Source organism: Cebus imitator, unplaced genomic scaffold, assembly GCF_001604975.1.
Source record: "Cebus imitator isolate Cc_AM_T3 unplaced genomic scaffold, Cebus_imitator-1.0 Scaffold20, whole genome shotgun sequence".
Classification (NCBI taxonomy): Eukaryota; Metazoa; Chordata; class Mammalia; order Primates; family Cebidae; genus Cebus; species Cebus imitator.
The window spans coordinates 6,338,114-6,352,936 of record NW_016107335.1 but is presented as its reverse complement, the minus strand read 5'-3'; the positions used below and the strand labels follow the sequence as shown (position 1 = coordinate 6,352,936).

The 14,823-nt window shown below is 44.5% G+C and overlaps 1 protein-coding gene across 1 annotated transcript in view; it reads right to left on the bottom strand.

Moving 5' to 3' along the window:
- Window positions 1-14,435, bottom strand: part of XRCC2 (X-ray repair cross complementing 2) — a 37,303-nt gene extending 22,868 nt beyond the window's left edge. Inside the window, exon 1 of the mRNA XM_017520038.2 lies at window positions 14,279-14,435. Within this exon, the coding sequence (XP_017375527.1) occupies window positions 14,279-14,317 (39 nt within the window). The 5' untranslated portion in view covers window positions 14,318-14,435. The remainder of the gene's footprint in view (window positions 1-14,278) is intronic.
- Between the last annotated feature and the right edge of the window lie 388 nt (window positions 14,436-14,823).

Below are 14,823 nucleotides of genomic sequence, written 5' to 3'. Positions count from 1 at the left end.
GCACACGTATGTTCATTGTGGCACTGTTTACAATAGCAAAGACTTGGAACCAACCCAAATGCCCATCAATGATAGACTGGATAAAGAAAATGTGGCATATATACACCATGGAATACTATGCAGCCATACAAAAGGATGAGTTCATGTCCTTTGCAGGGACATGGATAAAGCTGGAAACCATCATTCTCAGGAAACTGACACAAGAACAGGAAACCAAACACCGCATGTTCTCACTCATGAATGGATGCTGAATAATGAAAATACATGGACACAGGGAGGGGAACATCACACACTGGGATCTGTTGGGGGCTTGGGGAGGACAGAGTAGGGATACCAGAGGGTGGGGGGATTGGGGAGGGATAACATTAGGAGAAATACCTAATATAGGTGATGGGGGTATGGATACAGTAAACCACCATGGCATGTGTATATCTATGTAACAATCCTGCACAATCTGCACATGTACCCCAGAACTTAAAAGTATAATTAAAAAAAGAAAAAGCTATTTTTCATAAAAATCTGTATTATTTATGAAAATATTCAATGTGTATGTCACTGTACATGAATGTAAGTATTTTTAAATTTTTAAATTCTCAGTTTCATGGACACATATAACATAAACAAAAGCTCTTTGGATTCTTCAATAATTTTTGAGACAGGGTCTTGCTGTCACCCAGGCTCACTATAACCTTGACCTCTTGGGCCCATGTGATCCTCCCATATCAGACTCCTGAGCAGCTGAGACCACAGGTGTGTGCCACCACACCCAGCTAATTTTTTTTACTTTTTGTAGAGACAGGGTCTCCCTGTTGTCCAGGCTGGTCTCAAACTCCTGGACTCAAGCAATCCTCCCACCTTAGCCTACCAAAGTGCTGGCATTACAAACATGAGCCACCGTGCCCAGTGGAATCTCTAATTTTTAAATATGTTATATAGTCCTAAGACTAAGGAGTCTAAGAACCACTGTGCTGCAAGATTGAAGGAGTATAACTCAAAGAAAAAAACAGAGAGACATTCATGGACAAGATAGAGCACATGAAACGACTATCCAGTATCTTAAAAGTCATGTATATGAATGAGTAACATGCTCATTAGATTAACTTGGGAAGACACTCCAGTTGTTTACTCTTACTGTTACTGCTCAAAGCACTTTAAAATCCTCACCCATGAGAATTCCTGGCAAAACAGTATTCAAGAAAGTATTACAATGTTATTGACAGAACTCTTTTGCCGGAAGATATTACTCCTCTTAGTTACCCACATGAATTAGGCAATCTGCATCAGACTTTCCACTGTTACTTAGAAAATCGAATTTGTTTTCAAAGGATAAAAACTGTACACCATTGAGAATATCCAAAGCAATGTTTTACAATGTCAAAGCAAAGTATGCTGAGTTATAGAGGGGTAAAAGAACCTCTCTGAAATAGAAAATCAATTTAAATTTACAAGTAATGGATAATTTTTTTTTTTTGAGACGGAGTTTTGCTCTTGTTGCCCAGTCTGGAGGGCAATGGCGTGATCTTGGCTCACTGTAACCTCCACCTCCCGGATTTAAGCGGTTCTCCTGCCTCAGCTTCCAGAATAGCTGGGATTACAGGCATGTGCCACCACACCCAGCTAATTTTGTATTTTTAGTAGAGATGGAGTTTCTCCATGTTGGTCAGGCTGGTCTGGAACTCCCGACCTCAGGTGATCCACCTACCTCAGCCTCCCAAAGTGCTGGGATTACAGCTGTGAGCCATTGCACCCAGCCGTAATGGATATTAACCATTCAAAGGCTGGGCACGGTGGCTCATGCCTATAATCCCAGGACTTTGGGAGGCCAAGGCGGGTGGATGACCTGAGGTCAGGAGTTCCAGACCAGCCTGGCCAACATGGTGAAACCCCGTAACTACTAAAAATACAAAAAATTAGCCAGGCATGGTGGTGGGCACCTGTAATCCCAGCTACTCGGAAGGCTGAGGCAGGAGAATAGCTTGAACCTGGGAAGGGGAGGTTGTAGTGACCTGAGATAGCGCCACTGCCCTCTAGCCTGGGTGACAGAGCGAGATTCCATCTTAAAAAAAAAAAAAAGAAACTTCCAAACATAAGCAGAAGATACACTTGTGTCCCCCCTTATCTGCAGTTTCACTTCCTGTTTCAGTTATAGCCAACCACAGTTTGTAACTATTAAACAGAAAATTCTAGAAATAAATATACAAGTTTTAAACTGCATGTCATTCTGAGTAGCATGATAAAATATCACACCATCCCATTCTGTCCCACCTGGGACATGAATCATCCCTTTGTCCAGCATATCCACGCTATATATACTACGTGTTTGTTACCGTATGTGAAAAACAGTGTATGTAAGGTTTACTACTATCTGTGGTTTCAGCATCTACTGGGGGTCTTCGAACATATCCTCCATGGATAAGAAAAGATGTACTCCAAAATCTGACATAGGCCTATTATAGAAAATTTAAATTGGCTGGGCGTGGTGGCTCACACCTGTAATCCTAGCGCTTTGGGAGGCCGAGGTGGGTGGATCACCTAAGATCAGGAGTTCAAGACCAGCCTGGCCATAATGGTGAAACCCCATCTTAAAAAAAAAAAGAAAGAAAGAAAGAAAGAAAGAAAATTAATGATGTCCAGATTCAAGTAAAGAGTCAATAGAAGCAAGGTATGGTTAACCTGCAGTTTCAGAAGTGAAAAAAGAATTTAAGTGTCCAGGGTAAAGGGAACCCGAGTAAATTTTGCTTGACATGACAGTTTAATCATCTTAGGGAAGATTAACACATCAGGCAATCAGAGCTTGCTGATGGTAGAGTAGCCATTATGACAAACTGTTTCTCTTAATTCTCTAAGCAACCTTTCCAAGGCAAAATTGCCTAACTAGAAAAGAATACACAGTGGACATAACAATGTTAACCTATTTGACAGTTTCACTAATATTGTGAATCAATAGATTTGACATTTGGAGTGTAAATCAGTATCTGCTAAGTTCTATTATTATAACAATAGCTATCTAATAACAGTTATTTGAGCATACTGTGGTATCAGCAGTACATTCTTTATATTATATCCTTCAATTGTTACATCAACCCTATTTGTTACTATTCTATTTTTCACATGAGAAAACTAGTAAATGCCAGAGCCAGGATTTAATCAAGATCTGATTCAAAGCCTGGAATTTTTCCACTATGCTATACAACCTCATTATCACTGAGACTAATCAAACGAGTGCAAGGACTAAACTGAGTTTTTGGACCTATTAAACTGAAGATCAGGTCAGGTGCAGTGGTTCACACCTGTAATCCAAGCACTCTGAGAGGCTGAGGCAGGAGGAGTACTTGAGGCCAAGAGTTCAAGACCAGCCTGGGCAACATAGTGAGATCCCATCTCTATAGAAAAATAAAATTTACAAACAGGAGGAAAGCCATATCTGAGGTCCTGTCTGGGCAATTATCTGACTTCTTTTTTTTTTCTTTTTAAGACAGGAGTCTCACTCTGTAGCCCAGGCTGGAGTGCAGTGGCGCAATCTCAGCTCACTGCAACCTCCAACTCCTGGGTCCCGGTTCTAGCAATTCTCCTGCCTCAGTCTCCCGAGTAGCTGGGAGTACAGGCACGTGCCACCATGCCCAGCTAATCTGTGTATGTTTGGTAGGGATGGGGTTTCACCATGTTGGCCAGGCTGGTCCACCCACCTCAGCCTCCCAAAGTCTTGGGATTACAGGCGTGAGCCACTGCAACAGACTATCTGGCTTCTTTCTTTTTTTTTTTAAGACGTGGTTTCACCATGTTGGTCAGGCTGGTCTTGAACTCCTGACCTCAAGCGATCTGCCTGCCTTGGCATCCCAAACTGCTGGGATTACAGACGTGAGCCACCGTGTCCGGCTGGAGGTTCTTTATACTCCCCTTTCTTCTCTCAAGTGTGAGCCACCAAGCCTGGCCAAATACAATTCTTAATAGTAGTACTACTGATATGAAGAGGAAAGTTACTTCAGGTGAAAATGTATGTGTAACCTGGTAACACAGGGAAGGCAGAGAGCAGGTGGAAAGAGTAGGAGGCAGAGAGCAGCAGCGATGTGAAGATGTGTGGGATCAATGTAAAGCTTGGCCATTCTCACCACACTCCCTAGAATCAGAGAACTAATTCTCCTTCACATGTGAAATCAGACTTCTCTGCCACTTTGAAAATTCAGTTGTCCTTCAGGGCATGGTAGTGGCTCTTGAATAAAGCAATTGTCTAAATTTTATGGAAAAGAACTATTACTCAAATATCGTACAGTTAAATGCCATTGTTTCAAAGTATATTCCCTGAAGGGCCGCTGCTTTTATAAATACTTTTAAAAAGCAATCATCCTGTAAGAGGAAAGGGAAAATAGAAGAATACATAAAAAGTCAAGCAAAAGCCAGGCGCAGTGGCTCACACCTGTAATCCTAGCACTTTGGGAGGCCGAGGTGTGTGGATCACCTGAGATCAGGAGGTCAAGACCAGCCTGGCCATCATGGTGAAACCCCATCTTTTTCAAAAAAATAAAAAAAGTCATGCAAAAGTTACATATACATGACTATTTAAGCAGCATCAATTTCTAAGAATTTGTAAGCACTAAATTTTTTTTTTTTTTTGAGATGGGAGTCTAGCTCTGTCACCCAGGCTGGAGTGCAGTGGTGCGATCTTGGCTCACTGCAACCTCTGCCTCCCAGGTTCAAGCAATTCTCCTGCCTCAGCCTCCCGAGTAGCTGGGATTACAGGCACGCGCCACCTTGCCCAGCTAATTTTTGTATTAGTAGACACAGGGTTTCACCATGTTGGCCAGGATGGTCTCAATCTGTTGACCTTGTGGTCCGCCCACCTCGGCCTCCCAAAGTGCTAAGATTACAGGCATAAGCCACCACGCCCAGCCGTAAGCACTGTATTTTTTTAAAAAGTTTTTTTCATGGACAGTTTATCATCTGACTATAGTACTAAATTTTAAACTTAAGAAGTTTCCCAAATTATTAATTCCATTAAATGAATGCTTAAGATTAGAAAATTTTATCAGACTGTGCTTCAGAATTTCACTTAAGGCATAAACATAATCTCTATACCAGATCATAGCAAGAGGCAGGAAAGCACAAAATCAAAACTGCAGGAGCTTTCTGATGGTGAAACACTCATTAACCCATTTGTATGGGAAGAACTATGCTGGAAAAATACTTCTGGTATCTTCTCCGATCCTTTCCTTCTCTCTTCTTCCAGGAGGGACACTGTTCTATGGGTAATTTTAAGAGCAGAAACTAGACATGTCTGTCCTTTCCTCAGACAGCTTGCCTGCAGGAAGCACACATTTTCCTGTGTTCCTTCAGGCCCTAAGTTTGACGGAGTCAGGCCCTCAAGAGTCCTGAGGAGAGGAAATACTTTATGGTGACACGTGATCAACTGACAGGTCCAGTATGAGGACACAGAAATAAGTGCCGCACTGGCAACTGGTCGCACATAACCTTGATGGGAGCACTTCAGTGAACAGGGTGGAGAGGGAAGCCAGAACTCAGTGGGAAGGCTACCGTAAGAGAGGGAAGTGGGGGCAGAGAGTGCAACTCACGGCTGTGATGAGGGTACAGAACTGGGGCTGGCAGGGGGAGTGTGGTGGAGAGAGGGGTCTTTCGTTTGTTTTGTTTTCATTGTTTTAGGTTGGGATACTGATGAAAAAGACTGGGAGAAATGATGCAGAAGGCAGAGAAAAATGATGGAAGGGGGAAGAACGACAGGTGGGATGTCCCTGAAGCAGCGGCATGGGATGGATGGAATGTATCTAACAAGTGCAGAAGTTGCCCTTTCTTAGGAGTAAAAGTTATTACTCTATTATTTATTTATTTTTATCTGTCTTTTGGCCCAAGAAAAAATTATTATTCTATTTTAGGAGGAGGAAATTCTGAAAAACAAATCAGTATGTTATTAATATAGATTTGATGAAAAAGCAGGAATTGCCATATTAATATGTGATAAAGTAGACTTCTAAGAAATAAAATTACTAGAGACAATGAGGCACATTACAAAATGATTGAAGTATCAATTCACCAGGAAGACACAGCAATCCTAAGTGAGTAAAATCAAACAGCGTCCTCAAAATAAATGAAGCAAAATTAATAGAGCTGAAAAGAGAAACCGATAAATCCACTTATCTTTAGAACTTCAACACCCACCTCTCAACAACTGATAGAACTACTAGACAGAAACTCAGCAAGGATACAGAAGACACAAACACCATACTCAAACGGCAAGCTCTAATTCACATGTTAAGAAGACTCCTCCTGACAGCAGCAGAACACCCAATTTTTTCAAGCGCCCATGGAACATTCAAGACAGACCATATCCTGAGCTGGAAAACTAACTTCAAGAAATTTAGGGCCGGGCACGGTGGCTCACGCCTGTAATCCCAGCACTTTGGGAGGCCAAGGCAGGTGGATCACCTGAGGTCAGGAGTTTGAGACCAGCCTAAGCAACACGGTGAAACCTCGTCTCTATCAAAATACAAAAAAAAAAAAATTAGCCGGGCGTGGCACCGTGTGCCTGAAGTCCCAGCTACTCAGGAGGCTGAGGCAAGAGAATGGCTTGAACCCAGGAGGCGGAGGTTGCAGTGAGCCGAGATCACGCCACTGCACTCTAGCCTGGGCGACAGAGTGAGACTCCATTTTCAAAAAATAAAAAAAGTTAAAAAAAAAAAAAGAAATTTAGAACTGAATGCTGGGCGCAGTGGCTCACACCTGTAATCCCAGCAGTTTGGGAGACTGAGACAGGTGGATCACAAGGTAAGGGGATTGAGACCAGCCTGGCCAACATGGTGAAACCCTGTCTACTAAAAATACAAAAATAGGCCGGTCACAGTGGCTCATGCCTATAATCCCAGCACTTTGGGAGGCCGAGGCAGGTAGATCACGAGGTCAAAAGATCAAGACCATCCTGATCAACATGGTGAAACCCCGTCTCTACTAAAAATACAAAACATTAGCTGGGCATGGTGGCACATGCCTGTAGTCCCAGCTACTCAGGAGGCTGAGGCAGAATTGCTTGAACCCAGGAGGCGGGGGTTGCGGTGAGCCAAGATCACGCCATTGCACTCCAGCCTGGGTAACAAGAGTGAAACTCCGTCTCAAAAAACTAAATAAATAAATAAAAATAAGCTGGGTATGCTGATGCGTGCCTGTGTCCCAGCTACTCAGGAGGCTAAGGCAGGAGAATCGCTTGAACCCAGGAGAACAAAGCAAGACTCTGTCTCAAAAAACAAACAAACAAACAAATTTAGAACTGAAGGCCGCGTGTGGTGGCTCACGCCTGTAATCCCAGCACTTTGGGAGGCCGAGGCAAGAGGATCACCTGAGGCCAGGAGTTTGAGACCAGTCTGGCTAACATAGCTGGTCTCTACTGAAAATACAAAACTTATCTGGGCATGGTGGCGCACATGCCTGTAGTCTCAGCTACTCGGGAAGCTGAGGCAGGAGAATCGCTTGAACCTGGGAGGCGGAGGTTGCAGTGAGCCAAGATCGGGCCACTGCACTCCAGCCTGGGTGGTAGAGCGAGACCCAAGTCTCCAAATAAATAAACAAACAAACAAACGGGGTAAAGGAGTCAGGGCTGAGAGGAGGAGGGCTGGCTGCTCTATACTGGATGAGCAGGAATGGCTTCTCCTGTTTGTTGATATCTGAGTGGAAACTAAGAAGTACATGAAGAAGTAAGCCATGTGAATTTCTAAGGGGAGTACAATCGAGGCAGAATGACCAGGAAGCACAAACGGCTCTGACATGGAACATGTTTGGCATATTCAAGGGACATGTCTGGAGAAGACTAGGGGAGCAGGAGATGAGAACAAAAGAGCAGAAGACTGAAACAAAGGGTATGGGTGGGGCTACAGGGCAACTCCTATACCCATGTAGGAGAGGATAAGGACTCTGGATTTTACTGTAAACAATATGGGAGCCTCTGGGAAGCTTTCCAGCAGTAGAGTCAGCTTGTTTAAAATGAATCACTCTGGATATTCTGTAGAAAATAGCCTGGGGTAAGTGTGGAAAGGCTGTAGGCAGAGACCATTTAGGTTACCACAATAAAAGGAGGTGCCTGGCGACAGCAGCAGGAATGATGGACAGGCAGGAATGACAGTTGCCGTAAAGACAGCGGAAAGTGGTCAAATTCACCAGGTATACAGAACGTACAGGAGACAGAATTTGCTTAGGAATCAGGTGCACTGACAGGATATGTGAGAACAAGCAGAGTCAAGGAGGACTCCAAGGTGTCTGGCTTATGCACCAGGTAGAATGACTCAAGACTTCAGTTTGAGACACATTAAGTTTTTGAGCCCCATTTTTAAATTTTGAAAAATTTGGATGGTTGTGGTGGCTCACACCTGTAATCCCAACACATTGGGAGGTGGAGGCAGGCAAATCACTTGACGTCAGGAGTTCAAGACCAGCCTGCCCAACATGGCGAAACCCCGACTCTACTAAAAATACAAAAACTGGCCAGGTGTGGGGGCTCATGCCTGTAATCCCAGCACTTTGGGAGGCTGAGGCAGACAAATCACCTGAGGTTGGGAGTTCGAGACCAGCCTGACCAACATGGAGAAACCCCATCTCTACTAAAAACACAAAATTAGCCGGGTGTAGTGGCACATGCCTGTAATCTCAGGTACTCGGGAGGCTGAGACAGGAGAATCGTTTGAACCCGGGAGGAGGCAGCTGCAGTGAGCCAAGATTGTGCCATTGCACTCCAGCCTGGGCAACAAGAATGAAACTCTGTCTCAAAAAAACAAATTAAGTGGGCGTGGTGGCAGGTGCCTGTACTCCCAGCTACTGGGGGAGGCTGAGGCAGGAGAATGGCTTGAACAAGGGAGGTGGAAGTTGCAGTAAGCTGAGATCCCGCCACTGCATTCCAGCCTGGGTGATAGAGTGAGACTCTATATCAAAAAAAAAAAAAAAAAAAATTCAAAAATTTGGCTGGGGGCCATGGCTAACACTTGTAATCCCAGCACTTTGGGAAGCTGAAGCGGGCAGATCATGAGGTCAAGAGATGGAGACCATCCTGGCCAACATGGTGAAAAAACCTACAGAGAAAGTTTAAGAATAGTACAGTGAACACCCAATACCTTCACCTAGATCCACCAATTGCTAACATTTTGCCAAATTTGCGTTAACTTTTTCTTTTGCAGAACAACTTCTCCTCATGTACTTTTATATCTCCCAAGCAAAAAGATATTCCTGACAAAGAAACAAAAACAAAAAATAAAACCAAAATAAACTCAAAAAAGAGAAAAAAGGTATTCTTCTGCATAATCACATTACAATCACAATCATAAATTTAACATCGATACATACAATACTCTTCTCTAATATATAAACTCTTCAGTGTATTTCCCTTGGATCTACATGCAATTGAGGATTTATCCTGAATGGTTTTAAATCTGGGATGCCTATTTTTTTTTTTTTTTTTTTTGAGACAGAGTTTCGCTCTTGTTACCCAGGCTGGAGTGCAATGGCGCAATCTTGGCTCAGCGCAACCTCCGCCTCCTGGGTTCAGGCAATTCTCCTGCCTCAGCCTCCTGAGTAGCTGGGATTACAGGCACGTGCCACCATGCCCAGCTAATTTTTTGTATTTTTAGTAGAGACGGGGTTTCACCATGTTGACCAGAATGGTCTCGATCTCTTGACCTCGTGATCCACCTGCCTCGGCCTCCCAAAGTGCTGGGATTACAGGCGTGAGCCACTGCGCCCGGCCTTGGGATGTCTATTAAACATACACATGGTTCTGTCAAGATGATAGAACGTGAGTCTGGAATTCTGGAAGAAGGCTGGATGTTTTGTAGTGAGAAAAGTGAATTACTAGGGAAATACTGTTAGACTAGATGCCCTTTTAAGATTGATGATTATAAATTTAAAATGGAGCCAGGCGCAGTGGCTCACACCTGCAATCCCAGCACTTTGGGAGGCCGAGGGAGGTAGATCACTTGAGCCCAGGGGTTGAGACCAGCTTGGGCAACATGGCAAAACCCCATCACCACAAAAAATACAAAGATTAGCCAGGTGTGGTAGTGTGTCCCTGCAGTCCCAGCTACTCGGGAGGCTGAGGTGGGAAAATCACGTGAGCCAGGATGTCAAGGCTGCAAGGAGCTATAATAGTGCCACTGCCATCCAGCCTGGGTTACAAGAGTGAGACCATTTCTCAAAAAAATGAAAATAAATATATAAATTTAAAATCAGCCTAGTTGTGATTTTCTCTAGTAATATTCAGCTGAGTGGAAGTAAACAGTTGGGTTTCACCATGGTTAGGTAAATAGGTTAGAAGCCTTAAGAGGCAAGTAATTTGATGAGAATTATAATGGAATAATTGTAATGAAGGAACATGGAGGGGTAAAAAGGATGCAAAGATAAAAGGTGATAAGCATTGTTCTAAAACTCTGTGATTATACAACACCAATTATTATTTTTAAAGAAATATTAAATATTTATCTTAGGTAATATTTGCCTCTAGCAAAAAGATCACCCCGTAGCTTTTCTTTTTAAGAAAACCAGGCCAGCACAGTGGCTCATGCCTATAATCCCAGCACTTTGGGAGGCGGAGGCTGGAGGATCACCTGAGGTCAGGAGTTCGAGACCAGCCTGACCAACATGGAGAAACCCCATCTCTACTAAAAATACAAAAATTAGCCGGGTGTGGTGGTGCATGCCAGCTATCCAGGAGGCTGAGGCAGGAGAATCGCTTGAACCTGGGAGACAGAGGCTGCGGTGAGCCGAGATTGCGCTATTGCACTCCAGCCTGGGCAACAAGAGCAAAACTCCATCTCAAAAAAAATAAAAAATGAAAACCAATCGTTATTATCAGTAAAAATTTAAGTTTCAAAGGATACAAAGAAGTATATGAATCCACTTCCTTAAGGTAGAACTGTAAAGGAACTGAGAAACTAGTCTACCACCCTCATTTCACAAAGGTATAGCAAAGCTTAAATGATATCCAAAATCACAATGCTTGCTCCTAGCAGAATCAAGGTTTCTGAACTTCCAGTCCAGCATTCTCTGAATCTAAGCCTCCAAAATATGTCATTAGAAAATTCCTGGAAGAATGTACAAACATTCACAGGGCTATTCTTGGGAAATGATATTGAGACTGGAGACATTTCCTACTTTTCACTTCAGTGCTATTGAAATTTTCTGCCATGTACATGAACTGCTTTAATGATAAATATAATGGGGTTAGTTTTTTAAAGAAAGCATGGTATCTTGTGCATAGCAACCAAAACTGGACAGACACTTCCAATTTTTTACTATTTTTAAATGCAAGGCATATTAGCATTCTTGAAACAATGCAAAGTACACCATTTTTTAACAACTATAAAGCAAATGAGGCCATTTGGTAGATGATACCAAAATACTGCCCAAATCACTGAATCGTTCCTCACAATCTCAGTGAGATTTAGAAGTAAAAATTCCACTGCTACTGTGCAAAAAACAAGGTAAAAATGGATTGTTCTATTGTAAACTGTAGTCAAATGCTTGTCTTTTCAAAATCAAGATCACATATGTTTTCCACTCTCCACCTGGCTTATCATAAACTTCATCCTTAGAATCTGCTAAAAAAATATTTTTTGTTTGTTTTTTGAGACGGAGTCTTGCTCTGTCACTCAGGCTGGAGTGCAGTGGCATGATGTCAGCTCACTGAAACCTCTGCCTCCCAGGTTCAAGCAATTCTCCTCCCTCAGCCTCCTAAGTAGCCGGGATTACAGGCGCCCACTACCATGCCCGGCTAATTTTTTTTATTTTTAGTAGACAGAGGGTCTCACCATGTTGACCAGGCTGGTCTTGAACTCCTGACCTTAAGTGATCCGCCTGCCTCGGCCTCCCAAAGTGCTAGGATTACGGAAGTGAGCCACCATGCCCAACCTAAAAAAAAATTCTTACAAGTTTGACCCCGTATGAAATGTCTTTTCCCTGCTACTCACAAGAAAGGTTAACTATTTTATTAGGTTCTAATTCTAGTGAATTAAAATTTTAAAGTAGGCAGGGAGCAGTGGCTCACACCTGTAATCCCCAGCACTTTGGGAGTCCAAGGCAGGTGGATCACAAGGTCAGGAATTCAAGACCAGCCTGGCCAACATAGTGAAACCCCATCTCTACTAAACAAACAAACAAACAAACAAAAATTAACCAGGCGTGGTGGCGCACACCTGTAGTTCCAGCTACTCAGGAGGCTGAGGCAGGAGAATTGCTTGAACCCAGGAGGCGGAGGTTGCAGTGAGCCGAGATCACATCACTGCACTCCAGCCTGGGCAACAGAGCAAGACTCTGTCTCAAAAAAAAATTAAAGTAGGTTGTTTCAGTTTCTTGGGTTAGCTTCCGACTTCAGATATATTCCTCAACACAATGCCTCCAAGTAACCTCAAAGTAGATGAATGTCCAAAGAAGCTAGCGTTCCAACAGATTTGACAGTGGCCATATAATTCCCCAAGACACTTAAAGGGAAAGAGGCTGGCTTAACTGGTTTTGTTAATACAAGGAAAATGGAGCAGCGCCAATTCCCTAGCTTCCTATTCTCCATTCCACTCCACTCTACTCCAAAGTAATAGGAGCTAGCCTCAGGATTGCCACACAGACAAGGGAGGCAAAGGACATGATGTTAAATTCTTTGTTCCATGACATGACTGTGCTAGATTCCCATTTTTTGGATGCTAGGCTTGTTCCGACTGCAAAAATCATCGGACCTTAACCTGGTTTCAAATAATCATTTAAATACAAGGTTTCGGTGGGGAACAGTGGCTCACACCTGTAATCCCAGCATTTTGGGAGGCTGAGGCAGGTAGATCACCTAAGGTCAGGAGTTTTAGACTAGCCTGGCCAACATGGCGAAACCTTGTCTCTACTAAAATTACAAATACTAGCCGAGTGAGGTGGCGTGTACCTGTAATCCTAGCTATTTGGGAGGATGAGACAGGAGAATCTCTTGAACCCAGGAGGCAGAAGTTGCAGTGAGTTGAGATAGCACCACCGTACTCCAGCTTGGGTGAGAGAGTGAGATTTCATCTCAAAAAAAAAAAAAAAAAAAAAAAAATATATATATATATATATATATGTTTTAATATATATTATATACTACGTATTGTATATATGATATGTATTTTAAAATATATATATGGTTTTAACTGTAGCCATTCTTATACTAAACAGTGGCTCTCCTCTTTAGGAACAGGGATTGTCAAACTATGGCCAGTAGGCCAAATGCAAAACACAAAGCTTTAGTGGAACACTGCCCTCTGCCTTTGTTTATTATCTATGACTGCATTCCCATTAGAACAGCAGAGTTGAGTGGCTGTGACAGAAATGGCATGGCCTGCAAAGCCTAAATATTTACTACACGGACTTCCACAAAACAGTCTGCTGACTCTTGAGATTGCTTCCTCTCTCTCATCTGCGTCAAAGATCCTGCCTACCCTGCCTATTGCTCAGTGCTGACTTCCCAGCCTGTTGCCCCTCACTCACTCGGTTTGTTCCAATCTTACAGAACTCCTTGCAGTTCCCTAAATAAGCCATGCTCTTGCTTAATTCAGAGCCCATATACTCCCAACTGTCTCTGCTTTGAATGTCATCCTCTCCTTACCAAACCACTTCCATGGTCCTTGAAACTTCACTCATCTCCCCCTGAGTCTTCCATGACGCCTGCCCCTCTAAGGAATATAAACTTTGGTGCATATACTGTCATTCTTACAGCGGCCGCCATCACTAGTTCTTTAACAGCAGAACTTACGTCTTTTGTTGCTTACTCCTATCCCTTAACCCGTAGCTGATACCCAGCTGGACACTTGGTTCAATTCTTGAGGGGCATCCAACGGCTATGTGTGGTTCTGGGGGTACTCGGGCTGGAAACGCATACTGGGGTGGCGAGGGCCAGATGCACTAAGCAGACACGTGGGCTACAGGGAGGTGAAGCAACCTCCTCAAACACCACCTATTCCAGAAACGCTCCAAGTGCTCCCACGGGCGACCCGCCCTTTTCTAGCTTTCCTTGCATAGCTTGCCATCTCCAGCGGTAGACTTTCCATCTCCGCTCGGTCCTCCCACCTAGGAGGACTCCAGGCTGCCCAGGGGCGGACCTCTGGAGCCCAGGTGAGAGGCGGCGGAGGGTGCCAGCATCGCCGGCCTCCAGGCCGAGCGCCCGGTCCCCGCCCGGCCAGGCCAAGCCGCCCCAAGCCTCGCAGCCCCCCAGGTTCCCTCGGCTCCCCTCGCCCACCGGCGGCCTCGTTCCCCTGTCCCTCGCTCCCCACCCGGCGGCTCTCACCTCGGTCCCAGACTCAGCCCTATGGAAGTCACTACACATCGCCCCGTAGGCTCGGCGCACCGGGAACTCAACTTTCCCGCCACCAACGCCATTCACCGACAGCGCGGACCCTACAGCCAGTCAAACCCGCCCACCCGCGCGCGTGCGCACTGCGACAGGCCGCGGACGCCAAGGCGGGAGCATGCGCAATGGGGTGTGCGGGCCGCCTACCCCCGCCACTCTCGTGACGTCAGACTCCCGCGTACCCCCGCGGCGCTCTCCGGCGTCTCCCTGGTGACTGGGCAGGGGTGGCGGTGAGGGGACAATTGGTGCTCTTCTTCGCTGTCCTAAACTTCAGTTCGTTACTATTACGTTAGGTAAAACTGGCCGTACGTACCTAGTTTGTTTACCCATTAAAATACGGATACTGCACAAGCAGGCCTTTTTGTCCGTTCTCGGGTGAGTGTGATTCATGGTTAATTCTGAAAAAAAAAAAAAAAAGGCCGAGCGCGGTGGCTCAAGCCTGTAATCCCAGCACTTTGGGAGGCCGAGGCGGGTGGATCACG